Consider the following 22,319-nt stretch of genomic DNA (forward strand, 5'->3'; position numbering starts at 1 on the left):
CTTTCTTCTTTCTTCTTCCTTCCTCCTTCCTTCTTCCTTTTTTTTTTTTTTTTTTCACTTGTGAGTAAAAACTCGTGTAAAATGTCACATGAGCAAAGAAATAGCAAAGTAAGGGGAAAAAGAATATAGGCTCAGCATTATTTCTGTGCGCACTTGTATGCATTGAAGTTGCAAATTGTAGAATAAAGGGGAAAAAAATAAAAGGATAAATGATTACTAAGTGACATTCTTGCAAATTCAAATGTGCGCGGCGTCGCTAGCGAGTTTCCACGAGCACGCTGGCTCGTTTAGCCTTTTACCATTTCAACATTGCAGCATTGCAACATTGCGGCATTGCGGCATTGCAACATTGCGGTATTGCAACATTTTAACACGTCACTGTTTTAATTTTTTTTTTTTTGTGGCCATTCGTGCTTTCCACGCCGCGTTTTACAAAAAATATGCAAAGCGGAAATGAAGAAATAGAGACACATTTTTAAATGTAGTTGTGATAACATTTTGCGGTGACCTGTTTTTTACGCCCCATATGTTGCTTGTGCGTGACGCTCAAGTCCACGTCTGTGCATGTGTGTTAGCGCATTGGTACGTATTAGTGTGTGCACATATCTTCATTTGTGTTTAGTTTCATCTACGCTGCGCAAATGCGCCTATACTATATAGCTAGCTGTACGTGCGTACTCTCAAACTTTAAGGCTGTTCCAAGGTGACAGTTAGCAAATTTACTCAAAGGCCAAACGATGAGGCAGTATGACAGTTTAAGCGTCAGGAGGGCGAAGAAAAGCGAGAGCAACGCTAGTTATAACAAGAAAGTAACCTCGCTGAGCAGATTTTCAAGTCGAGAAAATAAAGCAAAAGGTTTAAAAATAGACAAATGGAACGATGAAGATAAGCTGCAACTGTGTGAAAAACGGATTCTGCACAAGGCAGTTAGTGACAAGAAAAAGATACCGACTCTTTTGAGAAGGGTCCACACGAAGCCACATGCTAGTGCGGGAAGACCTACCACACTACCCAGGAATGAAGAACGGTGTGTCAGCATGAACAGGGGCAGCCCCAAGGGGTGTAACGTGTATAGAGCTCAAACAATGACAAAAAGTATGGGTCGTAGCAGCAACGTGAAACGAATCGAAATTCCGGCAACCGCGGGGGTTATCACCAAAGTAAGCCAGAAAAAAAAAGGCACGTTGAAAAAAAGTACAAAATGTGAAGTACAAGAGGATGCAAAGAACAGCAGAAAGCAGCAAGCGCAAATGGGGAGTGAAAATCCCAGGCAGACTTACCATACGGAGATACTTAACAAAACTCAGTGCAGTCAAAAATACTCGCCCGATGTGTTAACCACAAATATAAGAAGCGCAAAAGGGATAATTTTTCAAAATGCGCAGATTCCAGCTTGGGCAAGTAAAACGAATGAACGTGACAAAATAAATTACACACGGGCTAACAGGGATAACAGTATGCCTTGCAAATTTGCGGAGTTCCCCAAAGGGATGGAGAATCCCGATGGGAAAAGCAGCTATTCAAAATATTTAGAAGCAATTTTTAGACCTCCCCAAATGGCTAGCTTACCTTATCGCGCAGAGGAGCACTTTGCCAAGCATGGCTTGTCAAGCAGTAGCGATGCAAATGGGAGAGGGGAGCCAGGGGGGAAGCATGAACGAAGAGGTAGCCATGTGGAGGGGGCCTCCCCAAACAAGCTGATCAGTCATTTTGCATATCATCATCCGCAGGCCCACCCGCAAAATCGCAGTTTCATGGAAATTTCAAAGGAGAATCACATAAGAAGGGAGGACAATCACTGCGCCAATCAGAAGGAGGACAATCACTGTGTCATTCGGAACGAGGACAATCACTGCGCCAGTCGGAAGGAGGACAAAAGTGGATATATTCCAATGTGGGACATAAATAGCCACAAAATTATTAGCACAGATTTTTTTCTTAAAGCCAAAGGTAGGCGTTCCCTCACAGAAAAAAAAAATAACCAACACACACAAAAGGAGATGATCGCACATGAGCATCTTCCCAGTTCGACTAGCGAAAAGGAGGATGCCAAGTTCAGCGCGTATAAGGCCAACACAGCCGATTTGGGCATGAAAAAAAAATTCCCTGGAAGGGAAATCCCTACCAATGCGTTATCCCCTAATGAGACAACCCCATTAGATGCATCAATTAAGAAAGTGCAAAATTCTGAACACGAAAAAAAAGGCCTCAAAAAGGATCACATTTATTCGAATGCTCTAAGTAGCACAAATTACGATCGGGATAACTGTGCCAACCATCCGAATTATAACGAAACTAGGCTCTGCGAAAATAGGTCTTTGACAGATATCATGTTTAGGGGGAAAATAAGAAACGAAGGGAAACTGAACACAGATGGTGGAGGTCCTTCTAAAGTCAACTACAAATTGGAAGAGTCAACCACAGTTGATCACACAAACAGTGTGAACAATGCTAATTGTATAGAACAGCCCAAATGGATGAACCTCCCATATATACAGAAACAGAGCTCACGTAATAACGGAGATATTATTCATGCTAATAGAAGTACCAAATTTTTGACTTCCCTCAAGAGTGATAATCCCCCCTTCACTTATAACAACCTCACGCATGACATTTCGAATCATAAGTTGCCGAGAAGGAACGGCAATATCCACCTACGCAGTGTGACGAACACGAACGAGTATTTTAAGAAGAGTGTCGGGGATGTCGACAAAGGCAGTAGGGATTATCTCACCGGATCGAAATGGCAAAGTGGTTACATGTGGACAAATGCTAGTAGTCGGCAGGGAGGGGATGGAACAAAAGATCACCACTTTGCCCGGGGTGACAAAATTAGGGGCAACATCACCGCCGAATTGGTCAGTCATGGGGTTGGACCCTCCATGTTGGCAACGCATAGAGATTTACTTGCCAATTCGGCATGTCCGCCCAGTGAATCGCCCTGTTTGAGTGGCAACAGTGCTGGATTTCCCAATTTGAGTAGGCCCAATTTGAGTAGGCCCAATTTGAGTAGACCCAATTTGAGTAGACCCAATTTGGCGAGTCCCTCCTTCGCCCATCTCCATCCCAGTCAACGGAACCAACCCGAATATGCAAGTAGAATCCCTCACCTCTTCGATCCTTCCAAAATGACGTTAAAAGAAAACCATCCCATTTGCACTACGAAGATGACTAAAGCAACACCAAATGGACCCCCTCAAATTAATCGCGCTGATGAAGTTAGTCAACACACCTACAATGTGTTAAGTGGGCCCATAAATACGATCCCAAATAATTTGCAGGCCTTTAAAAAAATATACATAGATCACAGTATGAGCGAAATAAAACACGTGAACGTGAACGTGAACGTGAACGGGTATGTTTTAAGGGAGAGGGACCCTAATGTGGACTCCGGCGTGTCAGTGTCAACATGCATCTCGCAGGGTAGTGCCAGCACAATGGAAAAAATGGGCACAGAGAGACTCCTAAAATGTGACCAGCAACCCCCGAGTGTAAAAAATGAAAAAAATTTAAGCGAAATGACAGTGGGTGAGAGTGTGCCCCCAATGAAGGGCTATTTTCCGAAACGGGTCTTAGCGGATGTGGGGGGGAAAAGTCGCGAATTGAGCGGACATCTCTACATGGAAGGGCTTCCTACCAAACCCACCCTCGTGGATGACCCCTCCGTGGAGGGTAATAACATCAACCCAAACGGGGCCATGTTTCACATTCGCACCTACACAAGTGGCGATGTAAAGAGAGACGTGTGTAAAAAAAGCGAAGTTTGTAAAAATAGCGAAGTTTGCAATAGTAACCTCTTCACTCCTGAATCCAATCACGATTCTGAGGATAAAACCAAACGGATAGACATGGTAGTTCATCCTAATGGTACTCTTAACAATTTTGCAATGAAAAACAAACAGGGACAAAACAGTCATGGCGAAAATGTGAATATCGTTAAGCAGGCACCACGACAGGGACAGCTAACAAGCGACCCATTCTATAAAATCCCACCTCGAAACAAATTCATCAGTGCGAGTAGCACCAGGGAGATGCCAAATGGGCAAGTCCGCCACAGCAGCAATGTGTTTTTCCCGCCTCCAACATGCACAGGTGTGTATAAGAGCGCATTGGGCAATAAAGCTAGTTTGTCCTTCTCGAGTATAGGAAAAGAAGGTGCAGTAGCTGGCGGTGGTTTTGAGAGCAAGGAGGAAAAGGGGCCCCTTCCAAATGGATTTCCTCCTAGCAGTACAGTTAAAGCGGCCCCAGAAAAATATTTAACCAACGCGCGTACCCTTCTAAGTAGCAAACGAGTCGATGATGGTACCCTCCCCTTGCTGAGTAACGGCACTGATAGGCGCGTCATGCAAAATCCCCCCCCTGGGAAGACGCAAAACAGGGTAAGGGAATATCTACAGGAAGGAGCAATTCCCCCGTACGAGGCGGGAACAACGTTAACCGATTTGAATGCGACAAAGGAGATCCTCAACAGAAATGGATTACCCGTTTGCAAATCGATTAGCAACAGTGACATATACAACTACTTAAGGAACAAGGACCCAAAAACTCTGACGCATTTTCACCGCACAGTATCCAACAGGAATCAGAGATTGAAAAAGGAGAAGTCCCTCACGGTTGTGTCGCAGAAGGGGGGCACCAATGCGCTTACCAGTTCGTGTGCAAAGGCGAAAGTGTTGGATGGCGCCAAATTTTGGGAAGGCGCCAAAACGTGGGAAGGCGCCAAAATGTGGGAAGGCGCCAAAATGTGGGAAGGCGCCAAAATGTGGGAAGACGCGAAAACGAGGGAACAGCTCCTAGACGCCGCGTTCGAAGCAGACTCAAAGCACACCGTAAAAAAGGCAGTCGTGATTGGCTGCAACTACATGAGGGAGGCAGAAGGGGAGAGGCTCTACGGGGCAGTTAACGACGCATACATTTTCAGTAGAGTCTTAGTTAAGTACTTCGATTTTAAACCCGAAAATGTTCTATTGCTTACGGATAGTCTACCTTCGAATGCGTACATATATGAAGATTTTGACATAAATAAAAAAAAGTACATAAGGCAGGGAGGTAGCCAAAACACAACAAAAGAGGAAGAAAGGACAAAGAAAACAAATTTATTTCATTTATTCAATACGAGCAGTATAGGTAGTCATGAAAAACATGGTGCAGAAATAGATAGATGCAATTCGTGTAAAAATTTCGCTATTAAAAATGTGGATTTTTCATCCGAAGGTATCAGCTTCCATTTGTGGCCAACAAGGATAAACATTTTAAAGGCTGTAAATTGGCTAGTCAGAGATTCTGTACCACTCGGTTCATACGTTTTTTATTTTGCGGGGAAAAGTGTGCAAGTAGATAACATGAGTGGATGGGAGGGGGAAGGTTACGACGAAGCTTTTCTTTGTTCCGACCCCTTTAATCGCATGCTAGAACATAACGTATTGACAGCTATTCAGTTGAAGGATTTATTGTTAAGTATAAATGCCAGTGCCCAAATGACTATCGTCCTGGATTGCTCAGGTTGCCAAACCATTTTAGACCCTGCTGGGACAGAAAATTCGCTGTCTTATATAAAAGGCTGTAAGCAGAAGGGCATATGGCCGATTACGAACCCGACCAATAAGGTACATAAAGCTATCTACGATGTTACCATACTGAATAATGCCAGCATGAAAAAATATTTTTGCAAATCGAGGTACCATCAATTGATAGAAGTAGAATCCACAGCTGCTATGATTGACCCTTTGCTTCAGTCCATTTCGTCGTTGCCCATTGCACCCAAGGCATACTGCTTCTGTGCAGCTACGTGGGAGCAAATTTCCATAGAGGGGTTGTTCCCCCTTATGGAGTTCGCTCGCGTTACGCAGATTAAGGGGGTAGATACTTTTGTCCACACGGAGGGGAAGAAAAAAGGCTGTAAAAAAAAAGGCGGTGGAAAGGGACAAACGGATATAGAAGAACCCCTCCGTAAGCCAGGCGAACATTCAGCCAAGAAGAGTGCCTACGAGAAAAATTTCAGCTTCTCACTAAATGTGGTAAAGATGTTTTTTAACAGTAGTACCGCGGGAGGTAGCAGCGGTAACGAACATGCACAGGGAGCGACTTCCCTTGAGGGGCAGCAAAAAAACGCGCGCAGGGGTGAATGCGGTAGTGGGGCTGCAACGGAGGAGCATGCGTGCGGTCAAGCGAGTGAGCACGGCGAGCATGGCGACCAGCGCAATCGTCGCAATCACCGCAATCACAGCAACCATCGCAACCGCAGCGACTGTTCCGAGGATGCCCCGTGCAGCACAGAAGGAAGCGAGGTGGCGGAAGAAAATGACTACCTACTCGTCAGCCACGGAGTATTCACATACTGCCTAGTTGAAGCCATTATCGAATTTAAGGAATCACAATTGAAAAATAACATTTCGGAAAGGAAAAATCAACCCCTCCTTCCAATGACTTTAAAAAACTTAATAATCCTTGTCCAAAAAAAAGTGGAAAATGTAAAAAATGAAAAATTAAAAAAATTAAATCAAAAACCAGAATTTACCATTCATCCAGGAGCTAATGCTAACAGTAAAAATTATTTTATCCATTATTGTAAAAATATACAATTTCAAAATTATAAATTTAATTTTATAAATGCGGACCTGTCTCCTTTTTTAAATGTTAACAAAGCATGGGAAGAAATCAACAGGAACACTCTCAAGAGTAGGAAGTCCCTGTCCGTCACGTCCACTCTGATTAATTCGGCATCTTCCAAATATTTTTCCGAGACAAATGGGCAGATGAAAAGTTGCTACTCAATGAGGTATTAGAAGGGGAGGTAGTCCACGCGCATACGTGTGTATGGATGTAGCCCGTTTGGAGGTACTTTTTCTTTACCCTTTGCACCTCTTTCGATGGTACACTAACGAATCTCCACAGAACAACGCGATGATTGCTCCCGTTGGGATGATTGCTCCCGTTGGGATGATTGCTCCCGTTGGGATGATTGCGCCCGTTGGGATGATTGCACCCGTTGGAGCGACACACGGGTGTTGGCCCCAATAGGTAGACCCTACCTTTTGATCATTTTCAATTCCGCCTTTTTCAAGACGAGCGACCAGCGCGTATGCTATACCCTTTGTCTTCTTCTTAACTTTTTTTTTAATCGTTTCAAATGAACAAATCCTAGTCTATATCGATGGGCAGCCATTTGAAATGTGCATACGTTGTAAGGAAAAATCGGGTTATTTGAGAATAGCAGGGGGTTCCATTTTTCCCTTGCACTGCACATGTAGGCGTAAAGAAGGTGCAAAGGTGAAGAACAGGTTGGTAACATGTTCCTAGCCGAATAGGCAGCCACAATTTTGGCCGCGTTTAGGCCCATTATGTGTATAGATATAATTACCCCATATGGGGGTGAAATCAGAGACATCATTCGGCATTACACATGTATGCGAGACATGGTGGAGGTTACTTACAAGTGGGAAAAAACACGAAAGGGGAGGAGGATCACGTCAAAATGATTTAGCTCCACGTTGGCGAGACTTCTTTTCGCAAGGTTTATTTAGCTCCAAGTTGGCGAAGGCCTTCCCAAGAGGAGCTGCCATCAGTATAACGACTCAAACGTGAGGGACAAAATGGGAAAGAATTTCACCCAGTTGATAAAAGGAAACCCTTTTTTTACACTTTGCTATTTAAGCCATTTGGTTATTTGGCCAATTCACCTGATTGTGGGACCCTCCCACCTCCTCTGCGGTCTATGTGCACACAACATGGTGCAGCATGGTGACACCCGTCGATTGATTCCCCAGATTTGTCCCAAAAATTGGCTCATCAAAATGGTGATAAGTCGGAAGGACAAAATAGGTGCATTTCCCAGGTGAGGTCAACACCCTTACAGTTACTACACTACGATGTATTTTCCCCTTAACAAAAGCAGTCTTATGCAAAAAGTACGAATTGTTAGCAAAACAATTTCGTCCAGGGAATACTCATGAAAGGATCGATAGGGTTCATCATGCAGGGGTGCGCAAGCATTGTGTGAAAACAGCTCGTCCCACAAATCGAAGGAAAAATTATATACACAACGTTACATATATGAGCGTAATTGTTATGTGCGCGCACAAAGGGGTAACATTGCAAAGTAACAAATTCGCAAAGATCATCATGTCGAGGTGGTAATAAAAATTGTCAACTTGTTTCGCCCCCTTTTTATTTACACAAAAAAATGGGGTGTGCCTACCTTGTTTGGAGTATAAGCATGCGCAAGTGTGTTTTGCTGATCGATGAAGCACACGTCTAGTTAGCCATGGCTGGGAGGGAAGGGCATCTTGCCCCCCAAAAAAAAAAAAAAAAACTTAATTTTGGAAGTTTCCCATTAGGGGTTGCGCGTCATAGGTTTTGCGCTAACAGTTAGCTAAAAAGTTAAACCCGATGAAACGCGCCTTTTGAATTTTTCTCCAGAGCACATTCACGTGCCTAGGGCGTTTTGGATGCCTTAAGCAGTTTGCATACTTTACTCATTAATTATTTTTTTTTTTCTTTTCTTAAAAGTGTATTCCTCTTTTTTTGCTGAACTACCATTTTTACATGAACGGCCTCGCGGCGGTTGGAGACGTATGCGCGAAAAGGCACCATACACAAAAAAAGGCTAACACGAATAGTTTTAAAAAAAAAAAAAAAAATACTGCCCAGGGGCCGCTACTCATTCTAGCTCTATCACAGATAGGCATAAAATTCCATTTCTTAGCAAAAATATAGAGAAAAAAAAAAAAAAAAAAAATGCGCAAGTGGTGAAAGATACTCCCTTGATTAGGAGAAAACCTGAGGGGAGTTTCCTAAAAAAAAAAATGCTCACAGTTAGAATAAATACCCCACTTGGGAAACCCATCGGCCTAAACTAGGTACATTTCACGCCTACGCAGTAGTTGAGCAGAACGCGCCATACACAAGTGAATATAAGGTATGCGCTGTGATTGCGCACATAGCATAGTTCATTCGAAGTATCGCTGACGTACGCGCAGGAAACTAGTCAAGTCGTACCCAGTAAGAAGCTCCACGAAGGCAGCATTGTTCGGTAGCTGCCCCTCCTGATATGCTGTGATAGCTCACGCCTACCCCTTCACATTGGCTGTAAAGTTTGCCTTTTGATGGCAACGCTTAAGTGAGGAAACGCAGTATATCTAATTGCCAGTTTGAGCAGATTTCAACTCCGGAAGAGTAGAACTGCAAAGGAATTGTGAAGCATACTACAGAGACTATTTTGACGGGGGAAAAGAAGCGGTGAGCAGTCCACATGAAGAGTAGTAATTCAGAGGGAGGACTCAAACTCGAAGTAGTTTATTCTCTTAAAGGGAAAAGCACATTTAGTTGCAGAGAGCGCAGCAGCACCCCCCTCCCCCATAACAGCCCTTGGAAGTGGTCACCACATTGATAACACTTTTAACGGGGAAGGCACGAAATACTGCCAAAAAAAAAGTAGCAAAAAGACGTGTAAGACAAAAGAAACAAATATGCAGATGGATAGAAAAACGCAAATCATCGACTACGATGGAAACATCATGGAGGATCTAAAAGAATGGATGATTAGGAATAAGCTAGCTAATCTTGGGTTCAACTATAACGTGATAGCAATATTGGGAAGCCAGAGTAGTGGGAAAAGTACTCTCCTGAATAATTTATTTAAAACATCATTCGATGTAATGAACACAAAACTGGGTCATAGTCAGACAACCCAGGGGTTATGGTTAAGTTTCGATACATTTGAGGATACTTCGGTTACCCCTTCCGAGCAGGGCAGTACCACCAATCGAGTGAACCCCACACTGATTTTAGATGTTGAGGGAAACGATTCTAAAGAAAGAGGAGACAATCGCCTAACCTTTGAGCACAGATCAGCACTGTTTTCTTTGGCACTGGCAGATTGCGTAATTGTGAACCTGTGGTACCACTCGTTAGGGAATTTCACAGCATCGAATTATGGATTGTTAAAAACAGTGATGGAAGTGAATCTGGAGTTGTTTCAACAGGATAAAAATTGTCCAAAAACGATTTTGCTATTCACAGTGAGAGACTGGTTCGAAGAGTTCGCATCCATAGACATTGTGAAAAATAAAATTGAAGAGGAATATTTAAACAAAATATGGACTGAAATGAAAAAACCACCAGATGCAGAAAAGGTAAATATAAATAACTACTTCATCGTTGAAGTGGTAGGATTATCTCATGGAATTATAAAAAAGGAAGAGTTTTTAAAAGATGTACAAAATTTAAGGATGAAATGGATTAATCATTTGAGACCTCAACACTATTCGAGGAATATCCCTTCTGATGGTTTCGCTCATTATTGCAATAATATTTGGAATACCATCGTGAAGCAATCCCAATTAGACATTCCATCACAGAAGGAAATGTTAGCTACCTTTCGATGTCAAGAAATTAAAAATAGCGTCATTAGTAACACTTCCAAAATGATAAAGGAGAAATTAGCTGCATCATCCACGCAGCATGGTAATATCAACATTGATGAGTTTAAATCGTGGGCTGAAAAAGACATAGTAGAAAAAAGCCTCGATGAATACTTTGTGGATGCATCTAGGTATACAGAAAGCATATGCCTAAAGACATCAGAGGAGTTGCTGGAGAGTCTGTTCATACAACTACAAAGCATTGTGGATAATAATTTAAATTTTACGCAGAGGGTACTGTCCGCCAAATTTGCAAACGAGCTGAACACCATGTACAGTGTGTGCACATCGGATAAGAACGTGTTCCTTTTCAGCAAAGAGTCCAATCTGCAAGTACGTAAAGATGGCAAGGGAGGTACTTCTTCTCCCAAGGAGGATAAGAAGGATAAGATGGATAAAAATAATAGTCAGGATAAATGCATTCGGTTATGGTCCAGTTTTCTGTTCAATGCGGATAAGCTTGAGTACAACACTTTGTATAACTTCTTTGAGGATTATGAAAAATGCAACATTGAAATTAAAAAGAGAAATAAAATCCACGAATTTAATTATAAACCCTCCTTGAGCATCCTCTCTACCGCTATTTGCAAAGACCTGAACAGAATTCGAAATGCGCAGTTCACTGTCCTACTGGACCGTACCAGGGCCACTATCAAAAGTAGGTTTAAAAATATGGACAGTCTACTCATCACGACGAAGAATCCGGAGGATTACTGGAATCACACGCTCAAAATTGTTAAGGCGCTGCAGGAAAGTATAAATAATCACCTGACCAAGTGCTTCATAAACCTGAAAGGAGGGGGTCCAGGTAATTGCACCTCTGGCATTTTTGCAAATGGAGTGTTCGGCTATGACGAGGATAATACATTCCACGTGGACGACTCAACGGAGACACATAAATCGCAGAGTGACAATCAAGCCTCCCATGAGAATAACCATTATGTAGAGGAAAACCTCTTAAACTACAAAAAAATTGACATAATTAAAAACAAAGGCAAGTACACCAGCACTGTTAGCGAAGAAATAGACAAACAGATAAAGAACAAAAATGCCATTTCTGAATTGAACAGTTACTACCTAGACGAAATAATGGATGTGCTTAAAAGTAAGCTAGACGAGATTTCGGATAATTTACCCTCCATCATAATTCAAAGATTTGAATCTGTTTTTAATTACGATGATGCTGAACAACCAAGACAGTGGCGTGAGATCTCCATGGCGGAACTGAAAAAAATTTTCCGAGAATCAAAAAATTATGCTTTTCTAATTATTGACATTTTGCAGAAAAATATTAAGGTAGAACTCATTGATGATTACTTACCAAATAATTTTATAAAAGATGAAATTATCGAGAAGGGGAAGAACAAGGCTAAGAGGAAGATCCAAGAAATGTGCAGGGATGCTCAGTATATCCAAGAGACGGGTGCTAAAATGAGTTTAAAAAATGTGCCTCTTTTTTTCTGGGTTATTTTATTAATCCTAGGATGGAACGAACTTTTGTTTTTTACTCGTTTCTTTTTCCGCCTGAATATTATTTTGCCTTTGTTCTTGGCCGCCGCCGTCATTCTGTCGACTCTCGTTTTTAATGGCAATATGGAGGTGCTTTCCATCGTCAACAAGGTGGTTTTTTTTCTGGCCAAGAATTCGTATGGCTTTTACCGGCAATTGCAGGCGATGGGCGGCAAGGCCGCACAGGGCCCCGCTGCGGACTAGCGCGTGGAGTGGCTGCGATGTGGGTGCCACGCGGATTTTACAGGGGTGTCATGGGCGTGCTTTTTCTTTTTTTTCCTTTTTTTTTTGTTAAACCGCTTCGTTGCACCACTTCTTGCGATTTTGGTGAAGTCGTTCTACGCCGAGAAGTGTGAGACATGTGTAGGGGGGTTCTTTTCCCCGTCACCCCACAGTTGAGCCCCGCCTTTTTACACCTTTTTAAGTTCCGAGGGTTCGAAGAGCACGTTGCTTAGTTCGCACCACACGGAGTGAAGTGCAGAGTGAATCCCAAATTGAAGCCCCAATTGAATTCCAAATTGAAGTCCACGTGGAATCCCAAAGTGAATTGCAAAGTACCAAGCGATGGGCGAATCCCCTTAGAAGCCAATTTTGAAGAACCCAAATGGACACCCCCCCTTCGCCTGCAAGAGTAGCACATCACAGGCACGTAGAGAAAGGGACGCTCCAACCCGCACACTCCTAGGTTGCACAAATAGGCAAACACTTAAATGCACCGTGACAGCATACCGAAACGCCGCAAAAAGCAGCAATCTCCCATGTCCTCGAAAATGTGGAGAAAAATTAAAAAGCCAATTTAAAAAGGAATCAAAAATTATTTTAAAAATAGTTTCAAATGCGAAACAAAAAGTTGCAAATTACAAAAAAAAAAAAATTCTAAAAATTGTCCAAATTGTAAATGAGATAAAATGTCCACCGTCAAACTGAAGTGTCATTTGGTTTTAGAAGAGCGCAGAGAGCCTGAGGTATGCGTTATGGTGCGGTTATATTTTGCTGCCCCATTTTGATGCCCCATTTTGCTGCCACATTTTGCTGCCACATTTTGCTGCCACATTTTGATGCCACATTTTACTGTCCCATTTTGCTGCCACATTTTGTTTTTTTTCTCATTTGAAGAAAACAATTTCGCTTTTTTAAACACAGAACCGAGGAGACATACATGCCCTTCCTCTCGCTCATTTTAAAGCTCCTTGTTTATGGTTCCATTTTCCTGCATCACTCTGTTCATGAGTGTGCCCACCTCCTTGGATATCTAAAAAAAGGGGTTGGTGGGGATGGAACATTTCCGCATGGAAAGGGGTTCATCGAGGCGCCATTTTAGCGTGCATATGTATATACCCACTCGTCAGTGCGCATTGCAACTGTGGAGCAACAAATAAAAGGTGGAAGTTCCAACCCCTTGCGGAGAACCCTCCACTCCCCTCCTCCTAGTTGCTCATTTTTACCTTCATAATTATGTTGTAAAAATTAAAGACACAACTCGATATGTGCTTGTAGTTTTCTTGGGACATGTAAGACTTTGTGTATGGAAGGAAAATAACTGTGAATCGTAAAATTAAGTAGACTGAGATTGCTAGGTATAGAAGTTTGATAATCGGCTTGATGATTCCGTCCCATAGGAGCATGCTGGCGAGGTATCTGTGTTGGAAATGGGGGGTGGGATCAAAGGTGAGCTGGTTAGCCATGCGTGGTACGAATGAGCAGTGGGCTGGTTAGCCATGCGTGGTACGAATGAGCAGTGGACTGGTTAGCTATGCGTGGTACGAATGAGCAGTGGACTGGTTAGCTATGCGTGGTACGAATGAGCAGTGGACTGGTTAGCTATGCATGCTACGAATGAGCAGTGGTCTGGTTAGTGGCGTTGCGATAGGCTACTAGGGACTGGAGAACCGCCTAGATGATTCCCCTGATGGGTAGCACCCACTCCCACGTACACTATGTACATCCACTCCAGTATGGTAAAAATCGCGGAGGAAAGCAAAATAAATCCGAGAAAATTATTCTTCTCATCAAACATAGAATATAGATGGATGCTTATGGGTACTAAGTCAGATGATTTTCTAAACCAGTTTAGATGGAATAACGACTCTGCAAAGGGTAGAGGGTATGTATGCATGTGGGTTGTTTTAAAAAAAAAGGGTTAACATTGGAAGTTCAACGGAAGGGTGTCTGCTCGGCTGTCCACATGCATGTATACGGACATATACACAACTGAGCGCAGGGCCGAATTCGACCAGGTGCTAGGAGTGCGTACTAATTGGCCTGGGCAAGACAGGGCAGGGCGCCTTCTTCACATAAACCTTTTTCACATTGTCTACTTTGAGTTTACTTCTTATTTCTAACTTTATTGGCCTTTTCTCCCTCTTTCGATAATACAGCAAATTGTATACTTCGTCTTCCGTGCTGGAGTAGATATTATAGCACCCATTCCATACAATGTGGCAGAAGATCAGGTACGAAATGAGGAAGCAATAGGTCGCTATTCTTTGGAAATCCATTTTGTAGGCATCGGAGAGTCCTGTGCTTCGCCCAGATGTCTTTTGTGTTTCTCCGTTTTTACGATTTGGTTTCCGCTTTCTCGTCCTTTTTCGATTTCTTTTCTTTTCTCACTTTACTTACTTTTCTCTTTTCTCACTTTTCTTCCTTTTCTCACTTTTCTCTTTTCTCCTTCCTTTTGCTCATCGGACGAAGATGAATTTCTCATCTTTTTTTTAACTGCAGTGTCCCTCTGGGGCGACGTAATCGGCGGGGACATGGAGCATATCAAATGAAAGACATGCCGAAAAAAAAAAAAAAAAAAAAAATTCTCATTTTAATGTCATACAAAATTTGCTAATTTAATTTTTAACTCACATAGTTCTCTAAATGGTGAATAAAATAGCGGGAAAAGGAACTTCCACAAAATTGTGTTATTTTGGAATGAGCGATTGGCCCTTACCATTTTGTACGTACATGTGTATATTTCGCACTTGCGTGTCTGTATCGCCCTTTTTTTTTTTTTTTTTTTTCCAACCGTTTAACGGAGATGTAGGGGTGTTTTTTCTCACTATTTAGGGCGCTCCACGTGTTTCTAAATGGATGCCTCCCGTTTAATGTCGCGCAATTTTCCCCGCTCACTCACTCTCTCACAGAGTTGCGCCTTTTAGCTTGATTTAAAATTCTACCGTGTACCCCCTCCTCCCCCCTTCCCCGAATGAACCAATTCACACATAGACAAGAATATCCCAACGCTCTCAACAGGTATGTCCTTTTAAATTTTACGAGGCATTCCCCAAATGAAGGATAAATTGCCTATCGTGGTAAGCAGAACGGGGGGAGAAATTCATGAGCCACCACGAATACCATTACTGCCAAGTAGTGGTATAGGTTATCATTAAACTCTTTTTTTTTTTTTTTTTTTTACATAATAAAAGAATGGGGGGAAATGAACAACGAAATGGTTAGCTATAGGTGCATTGTTAAAGAGTTCTTTTTCTAGTTTTAGATGAAAACACTTTGCCCCTCTCTGGGTTCCTACCAAATGCACAGAAACGGGACATACGTCTGTTCAGGAAATTCCCATGCGTGAATGCATGGTCATACCTACGTCTATGCATGTGCATGTGTGTTCACCTTTTGTGCGTTCTGTTCATATTTGTTTTTATGTGCGGGTTATACGACACTTTGGGGGGAAACATAATTTTGTTCCGTCCTCAACTTGGTTAACAAAGTGCTGCCTCGATAAGTCGAATTGAGAATTAGGGAACCACGCACAGTTTGGGATGCCACTAGAGGATATTAAACTATCGCGGGGGGTCGTCGGGGATGAAAAAAACAACGCTTTCGCACCCCCCCCTTTTCAGGTGCACAATTTTACTGGGTCATTGTATACAACGCGCATGCGAGAATGTGCACCCCACGCATGCATGCTCTCATAGGGGTACTTTCGGCAATCCATGCGTTTTTTTAATTATTTTTCCTCTTCTGCCTCGCCGCACTTGAAACTTCGTTCTCTTTCATGCCAGCAGAGTGTGAATAAGCACCTTCATCATCGTATGATTTCTTCCCACTATTGCTCCTTAACCGTTTAGTGCGTCATTTTCTGCCTTTTTTTTTTTTTCATAATTTTTAGCTCACAGAGTGTTGAACCAGTTAAATGCTTTTCTTCACTTTATCTGTAGCTCTTAAACGCGTAAGCAGAAGCGGAAGTTAAATTTTGCCTTTTTCTTTTTCTTTTTCTTTTGCTTTTTTTTTTTTTGTTTTCCCAATGGGGAGGAGGCGCCTCGACAAAAATTTAAACGACGCGGCCACCCCGAACAGCGGCAAGAACGTGAAAAACACGAACATTGGGAAAAACGCAAAGAGCGCAAAAAAGAGGAAAAGGAAAAAGGGCTCCGACAGTGAGGACGACGATGATATTGAGATCACCAACACGAACGTCAATTTGAACCGAAATGTCGCCGTGTCGTGTAAATTCAAACAGAGAGAAAAAGTGGACATAAACTTGATCCTGGCCCAGGACGAGGAGGACGCGTCCAAGTAGGAAACGAGTGTAGTGTCCATCGGATATGGCTATTCTTATGAGAATACGCATGTGCGTATGTTTGTGTGTTTAGTTAATCCCCCAGGGGTATGACTCTGGGTGGTCCATCGGATAGGACAAGTCCAGCTCCGCTTACTCGTACGCGTGTATATATAGTAAAGGAGTCGGTTCGAATAAGTCCCGCGAAGTGACCACCCAAATGGCAAAACGGTGTCTTACCCATGTAGGATAGCCGCCCTGCAACTATATCGCATTGTTCTTTTTCCCTCTGTTTGGTTCATTCACCACACTAGCCACCCATTTCACTTCCCAATTTTTTCCCAAGAACGAAGACCTACTGCTGGACCAAGGTCAACGGAGGCCAAAGTTCCCTCGCGCGAAGAAAATTTTGCATCGTTTGCGGATTCGAAGGAAAATACAAATGTTTGAAGTGCTACGAACATAAGCCAGTGTCCTTCATCAGGTACTACTGTTCTTTGAACTGTAAAAAGGTCCACGATGAGTTCTCATGTTGTAAGAGTAAGATGTTGGACACGTGGTAGGAGGTGCCTGTATAACTGTGTGGATGGGAACCCGGTTAAGGATGTCAAAGCGGTGCAGTGCACTTTTGCAAAAGCTTCCCGCGTTTTTTTCATTATGATAGCATCGTCATAGTTTTGCAGCGCGTTTCATTTCGCGAGCGATGACGTACTTTGCTATTCCCCCTCCCTCCTCCGATATCAGCCACATTCTTATGTGGTCTCACTTTTTTATCATTTCATTTTGTGCTTTTTTTTTGTACGTTTTTGCATTTTATTTGGTTAAAATTGACTCAAAAAATGGGGAAAAAAAAAATAAAATAAAATAATTTGACCAAACGAATGAAAATGAGGAGTGCCCCGTGGGGCAGCTTCACCTCGCGGATGGGCACATGGCAATTATATTTTTTTTTAAAAGCGGATTTGTAATCCGTTTGTGTGATCAACTCAGGGCGGCGTCCACACTGTGGCGATCATCTGCTCGATTTTATTTTTTCTGTAAACGTTTTTACACTGCATGGGCTTCACTTTTCCCCCTTATTTTTACACCTGCTCGTGGACGTTGTCCACATTATCGTAACCGTCGCTGTCGCCGCCGTCTGCGCTGTCTGCACTGTCCGCGGCATCCTCGTCGTTGAGCAGAATATTGGCCGCCCGTGAGTTGCCCACATTGGAAATATTAAAAAAATGAATTCCCTTTTGGTTAAACTTGAGCAGGAGTTTTAAAAAGTCATTTTCATCCAAACTGACACTCCTGCATTCAGTCATGTCCAGCTCCTTCAGAGTATCGAGGCAGTATTTTTTAAAAGGAAAATTAACAGGTACGATTTTGTTAAAGGTACAAAAATTCTTGTAATTATGTTCGAGCATATTTAAAACTGCATTTCTCTTAAAAATGGCATGCAGCGTTTTTCGTTTTCTGCTAAAACAAATTCTTAGCAAATTATCCCATTCATCAAAATTGACAAAGAAATTATTTTCCTTTGGGATAAGTTTCAAAATGACACTATCAACTTTTGGGGGGGGATTAAAACTACTTCGATCCACATTGCATATTTTTACAACTTTGCAAAATAGCTTAACATTTACTGTCAACCTGCTGTAGTTGCTATCCCCTACATTGGCTAGCATTCTCTCTGCAAATTCTTTTTGAAACATTAACACTGCACATTTGAATAATGGTCTGTGTGCAATTAATTTGAAAATGAGAGGACTGGATATTTTATATGGAATGTTAGCTGTGCATATATCAAATCGGGGGAAAACTGTTTTAATAGCATCCCCTTCGTAAACCTCTAAATTGTTGTATCCTTCATATAGACACCTTTTTTTTACTTCACTTACCATTCTGGCGTCGATATCTATGGTGATCACTTTTTTCGCTATTGGTAATAATTTCACTGTTAAGTTTCCTGTACCGCATCCTATTTCAAGCACCACATCGGAACTCTTTATTTTTGCGGCTAATAAAATTTTATCTAATATACCTGGATTCTTGAGCAGGTGCTGCCCGTGCTTCTTATACAGTATCATGTTCATTTTGTTTCCGCTTTTTACCTTGGACGTGCTGATGTGCCTGCTACCGTTTCCCCCTTGGGTGGTGCTGCTTTTCTTTTTCCCTATCGCGTCACTCACATTTTTCAGTATGCTCATGGGCTTGTTGACCACCCCTTGGTGGTACCCGCGCTTGGGCTTCATCTTCGCCGCGCTGCTGCTGGAGAGGGCGTTTTGGAGGTTGCGCAGAAGGGCGAAGCCGCCTGCTCGCATGGCATCGGCGGGGGCGCGCCTGCTAGGTTGGCTCGGTTGGCTCGGTTGGATCGGCTGCTTCCGTTATCTCCGTTTGCGTCAGGTCGGCTGCTTCCGTTCGCTCCGTTTGCGTCAGGTCGGCTGCTTCCGTTCTCTCCGTTTGCGTCAGGTCGGCTGCTTCCGTTCTCTCCGTTTGCGTCAGGTCGGCGGCTCCCCAGCTCTGCCGCTCCCCCAGCGCTAAAGGGACGAAAATGAAAATTTTCTCATCGCAACGTCCTCAAAAATATTATCTTTTTTTTCCAAAACGGAAAATCATCTATTAAAAAAAATAGCCACTTTAAAATGTTTGAAAAAATAAATTGAGGAAAAAACATAAACTTTTTTTTTGTGCGCCTTTCCCTTTTGAAAAAAAATTTCTATCCGTTCCGGGAAATTTCCAAACTGAAAAATGAGGTGCCTAACGACATGGTGACGTGGTCAGCCTGAACCCACGTGCGCATCATTACATGCTTATATCCTGCGTAGCCTTTGCGTGAAGGAAAAAAACCATCTCCGGAATTTACCAGGCAACAATGAACAAACGGCAGAACGAACTTAATATAGAAGAATCAGCCCAGGAGAGAATATCCCGCATCGAAGTTGCAAAGCTGCGACGAGGTGAAGTTTATTTTATTTTTTTTTTCCCGTGCTGCGAACTTTTCGATCCATTTTGGCGAAAGATTATGTTTCGTTAAATTGTGCCCCTATGAGAGTTACATACCCCCTCGCGGTATACGACTTGTTTGTAAAAATTGTCATCTTTATTTTTACCAATAAAATGGGTAAAAGATAAAATATGGTCAAAAGAAGGCGAGCGGGAAAGGCCCATTTTGTTGACATTCACATGGCCAAGTTAATTGGAAAAAAAATACCAGACAATCAAAACAGAACAAAGCATTGGCGGTGCGCATTTTTGTGAACATCTCCTTGTAGAAAGTGACCCACTGCATTTCTACAAAATGTTGCTTTAAAGGTAACACCATATATATGCGTAGAGGTATGGTTATATGCCCGTTTTAATGCCCTCCCCCCATCGAATAGCACACCACAGAAAAAGGAGCGTAAGGTGAAGAGCCAAGTAGGGGGAGAATGAAAATACCCATGATGTGCGTAGCTCCGTATGTTAACCCAACCTGCAGTTTTTAATTTTCAAATTAGGCCATGGACACATCTTTGTAATCCGCAATGTGGTGAGCATAAATACGAATCGTCATGGTTGGGGGGGGTAGGACGCCCGCACGTAGCTGTAACATTGGTTGCAAGGCAAATTTCTCCATGCTATACCACGTAACATTTTTTGCTTAAATGGTGTACCTCTACATCTGTGGGGATCGCCCTCGTTAAGTATTTCTCTAACTACACACAAGTCCATGCAGTAGATAACAGGACGCACATACACTACATGTTAATCATTTGGTTGAAGCAAAAATTTGACTTAAAACTTCGTTTGCCTTTTTTTTTTCAAATATGTTAATCATGTTGCTATTTTAAAGAAAGGGCTGTGTAGAACTGTTCGAAGATAACTTTTTTTTTTGTTTTAATGGCACATTTAATGTCCCTATTCATTCAACAATCTTACACGTAAATGACGAATGAGCATGCACTTTTTTTTTTGTCCCCCACTCATCCGTTTTACGCATATTTTACCCCCGTAGCATATGGCAAAATGGTATGAAAGCCTTGTGTACTAAATTTCCCATTTCCTATCGGCAAAATGGATGCCCTGGTTGAAAATCCCGCTTTCAATATTATGCGTTAAAAAAATGAGCACGCAGTGCACATGTAGATGGGGTTGTCTCAACACGATCGTGTATGACCATGCAGTGTAACATGTACACATGCGTATTACCCATGTAGATAATTTTTCTATGCCCCCTTTTTGCGCTTCACCCATTGATGTTTCGCCCGGGGGGGGATTAAGGGGTCGCTGCGTGTTCCGTTTCAACGTTCGTTTTTGTAATCGGGCTGGCATTCCACATATGATGTTTCCACTTTGTTACTTTGAGCTGGTTATTTTCAGTTATGTTTACTCGTTATTTTTCGTTTTTTTTTTCGCTCTTTTTTTCACTTTTTTTTTCGCCTTTTTTTTCAGTTCGTCCCCGTGGGTTCCTTTTTTTCAAGTTAGTACCCTCATTAACCGCGCAAAAAATCTCTCCCCCCGTTTGAGCTTTTCCAAAAGATGCGAATGACGGCAGCGTGGCTCATCAACCCGTTCCCCCTAATTTCTCTCATGTACACAAACGTATGAATGGGCAATTACGTAGGCAACTAGCGCTTAAAAAATGTGCTTTATTTCGCCATTTCCTCGTTTTTTGGTGATTAGCTGCTGCGTGCCCTTTTGGACTATTTTGCGCCATCGTAGGGACTCATACAAATTTTTTTTTTTTATTCCTTTTGACTCACAATGCTATAACGGGATGGCGTAGCAAAGAGAAGTACTTTTCTTTTGCCATCGTTGTTGAGCAATTTCTTAAAACATGCTGAATTATGTGTGTAACTGCGCGTCCGGCATATTAGCATTCTTTTTTTTTTTCCATGCAGGGCTGATTGCCATTTGAATTTTCCATTTCGCTAAGTGAGGCGCGCGTGTTGGCGTGCATACGTAGGAGCGCTCAAATGGGTAAACGCCGTGCGTGACTGGAGGTGTGTATTTAAGGGGAATTCTTATGGGTCTATATCAGTACGTATGTGTACTTATGTGTATTTATATGTACTTATGTGTACTTATTGTACTTATGTGTACTTATGTGTACGTATGTATACGTTTGCGTACGTTTGCTTACCTTTGCTTACCTTTGCTTACCTTTGCTTACCTTTGCGTACCTTTGCACGCGCACGCGTAGGCGCAACGGCGTGCTTCGGCCGGACGCCTGAGCAAACACACATGTACACATATGTATGTACACACTGCTGGGTGGGCCCAGCTCTTGCGCGAAGCAGATTTATGCAGTTATTTCCGCCCATTTTATACGTTTCTCCCAGTTAATGCTTTTCGCTTTAAAGAGGAACTAAATTGGTTTTGTTTATTTTTTCTTTTTTTCCTAGGTGATGCTTTTCCCTCTATAGTATGAACTCCTGCAAATTTCACTTCATGACATACTTTTTTTTTTTTTTTTTTGGGGGGAAGAGGAATTTTTTTACAGGACGTTTTGATACATTCAAAATTGTGTGCTGTATTTTTGGTAATTTTTTCACTTCGTTTTTTTCCCCTTGAGTTTTTCACTTTCATACTTTCATATTTACTCACTTTTGATTTTCCTTTTTTTGTTCCAGCCGCTTATCATCCCTTACATTAGCACACGAATTCACCACTTTAAGGAGTTTACAAAGTTCATTTGTACAAGTACGTGCACGAGTAATGTAACGCAGTTGAATGGGCCAGTACACATAACTAAGTATGCATTGCGCGTGTACGTCAACTTGGGTTTATTTATCATTTTATTTACCCATTACTTTACCCTTTTACTTACCCTTTTCTTTACCCTTTTACTTACCCTTTTACTTACCCTTTTTTTTACCCTTTTACGTACCCTTTTTTTTACCCTTTTTTTTATTTTATTTTTT

The 22,319-nt window shown here is 42.2% G+C and overlaps 5 protein-coding genes across 5 annotated transcripts; 3 read left to right on the forward strand and 2 right to left on the reverse strand.

Annotated features, from left to right (window-relative positions):
• Positions 1-737: 737 nt before the first annotated feature.
• On the forward strand, positions 738-6,785 carry PCYB_134050 (peptidase; the record flags this gene model as incomplete). Its single annotated transcript, XM_004224430.1, has 2 exons — positions 738-4,017; positions 4,093-6,785. The coding sequence occupies 2 exons, from the start codon at positions 738-740 to the stop codon at positions 6,783-6,785; spliced, it is 5,973 nt and encodes a 1,990-aa protein (XP_004224478.1).
• A 2,682-nt stretch (positions 6,786-9,467) lies between these two features.
• Positions 9,468-11,078, forward strand: PCYB_134060 (GTP binding protein; the record flags this gene model as incomplete). Its single annotated transcript, XM_004224431.1, has 1 exon — positions 9,468-11,078. A coding segment is annotated over one exon (1,611 nt), but the record flags the coding sequence as incomplete, so codon positions are not given.
• Positions 11,079-13,112: 2,034 nt separating this feature from the next.
• PCYB_134070 (hypothetical protein) lies at positions 13,113-14,018 on the reverse strand (the record flags this gene model as incomplete). Its single annotated transcript, XM_004224432.1, has 3 exons — positions 13,865-14,018; positions 13,376-13,568; positions 13,113-13,182 (listed from the first exon to the last, which is right to left on the reverse strand). Coding segments are annotated over exons 1-3 (345 nt in total), but the record flags the coding sequence as incomplete, so codon positions are not given.
• A 2,158-nt stretch (positions 14,019-16,176) lies between these two features.
• On the forward strand, positions 16,177-16,994 carry PCYB_134080 (hypothetical protein; the record flags this gene model as incomplete). Its single annotated transcript, XM_004224433.1, has 2 exons — positions 16,177-16,448; positions 16,778-16,994. The coding sequence occupies 2 exons, from the start codon at positions 16,177-16,179 to the stop codon at positions 16,992-16,994; spliced, it is 489 nt and encodes a 162-aa protein (XP_004224481.1).
• Positions 16,995-17,513: 519 nt separating this feature from the next.
• Positions 17,514-18,668, reverse strand: PCYB_134090 (dimethyladenosine transferase; the record flags this gene model as incomplete). Its single annotated transcript, XM_004224434.1, has 2 exons — positions 17,514-18,208; positions 18,311-18,668. The coding sequence occupies 2 exons, from the start codon at positions 18,666-18,668 to the stop codon at positions 17,514-17,516; spliced, it is 1,053 nt and encodes a 350-aa protein (XP_004224482.1).
• Between the last annotated feature and the right edge of the window lie 3,651 nt (positions 18,669-22,319).

The sequence above is a fragment of the Plasmodium cynomolgi genome, chromosome 13 (assembly GCF_000321355.1).
Source record: "Plasmodium cynomolgi strain B DNA, chromosome 13, whole genome shotgun sequence".
Lineage (NCBI taxonomy): Eukaryota > Apicomplexa > Aconoidasida > Haemosporida > Plasmodiidae > Plasmodium > Plasmodium cynomolgi.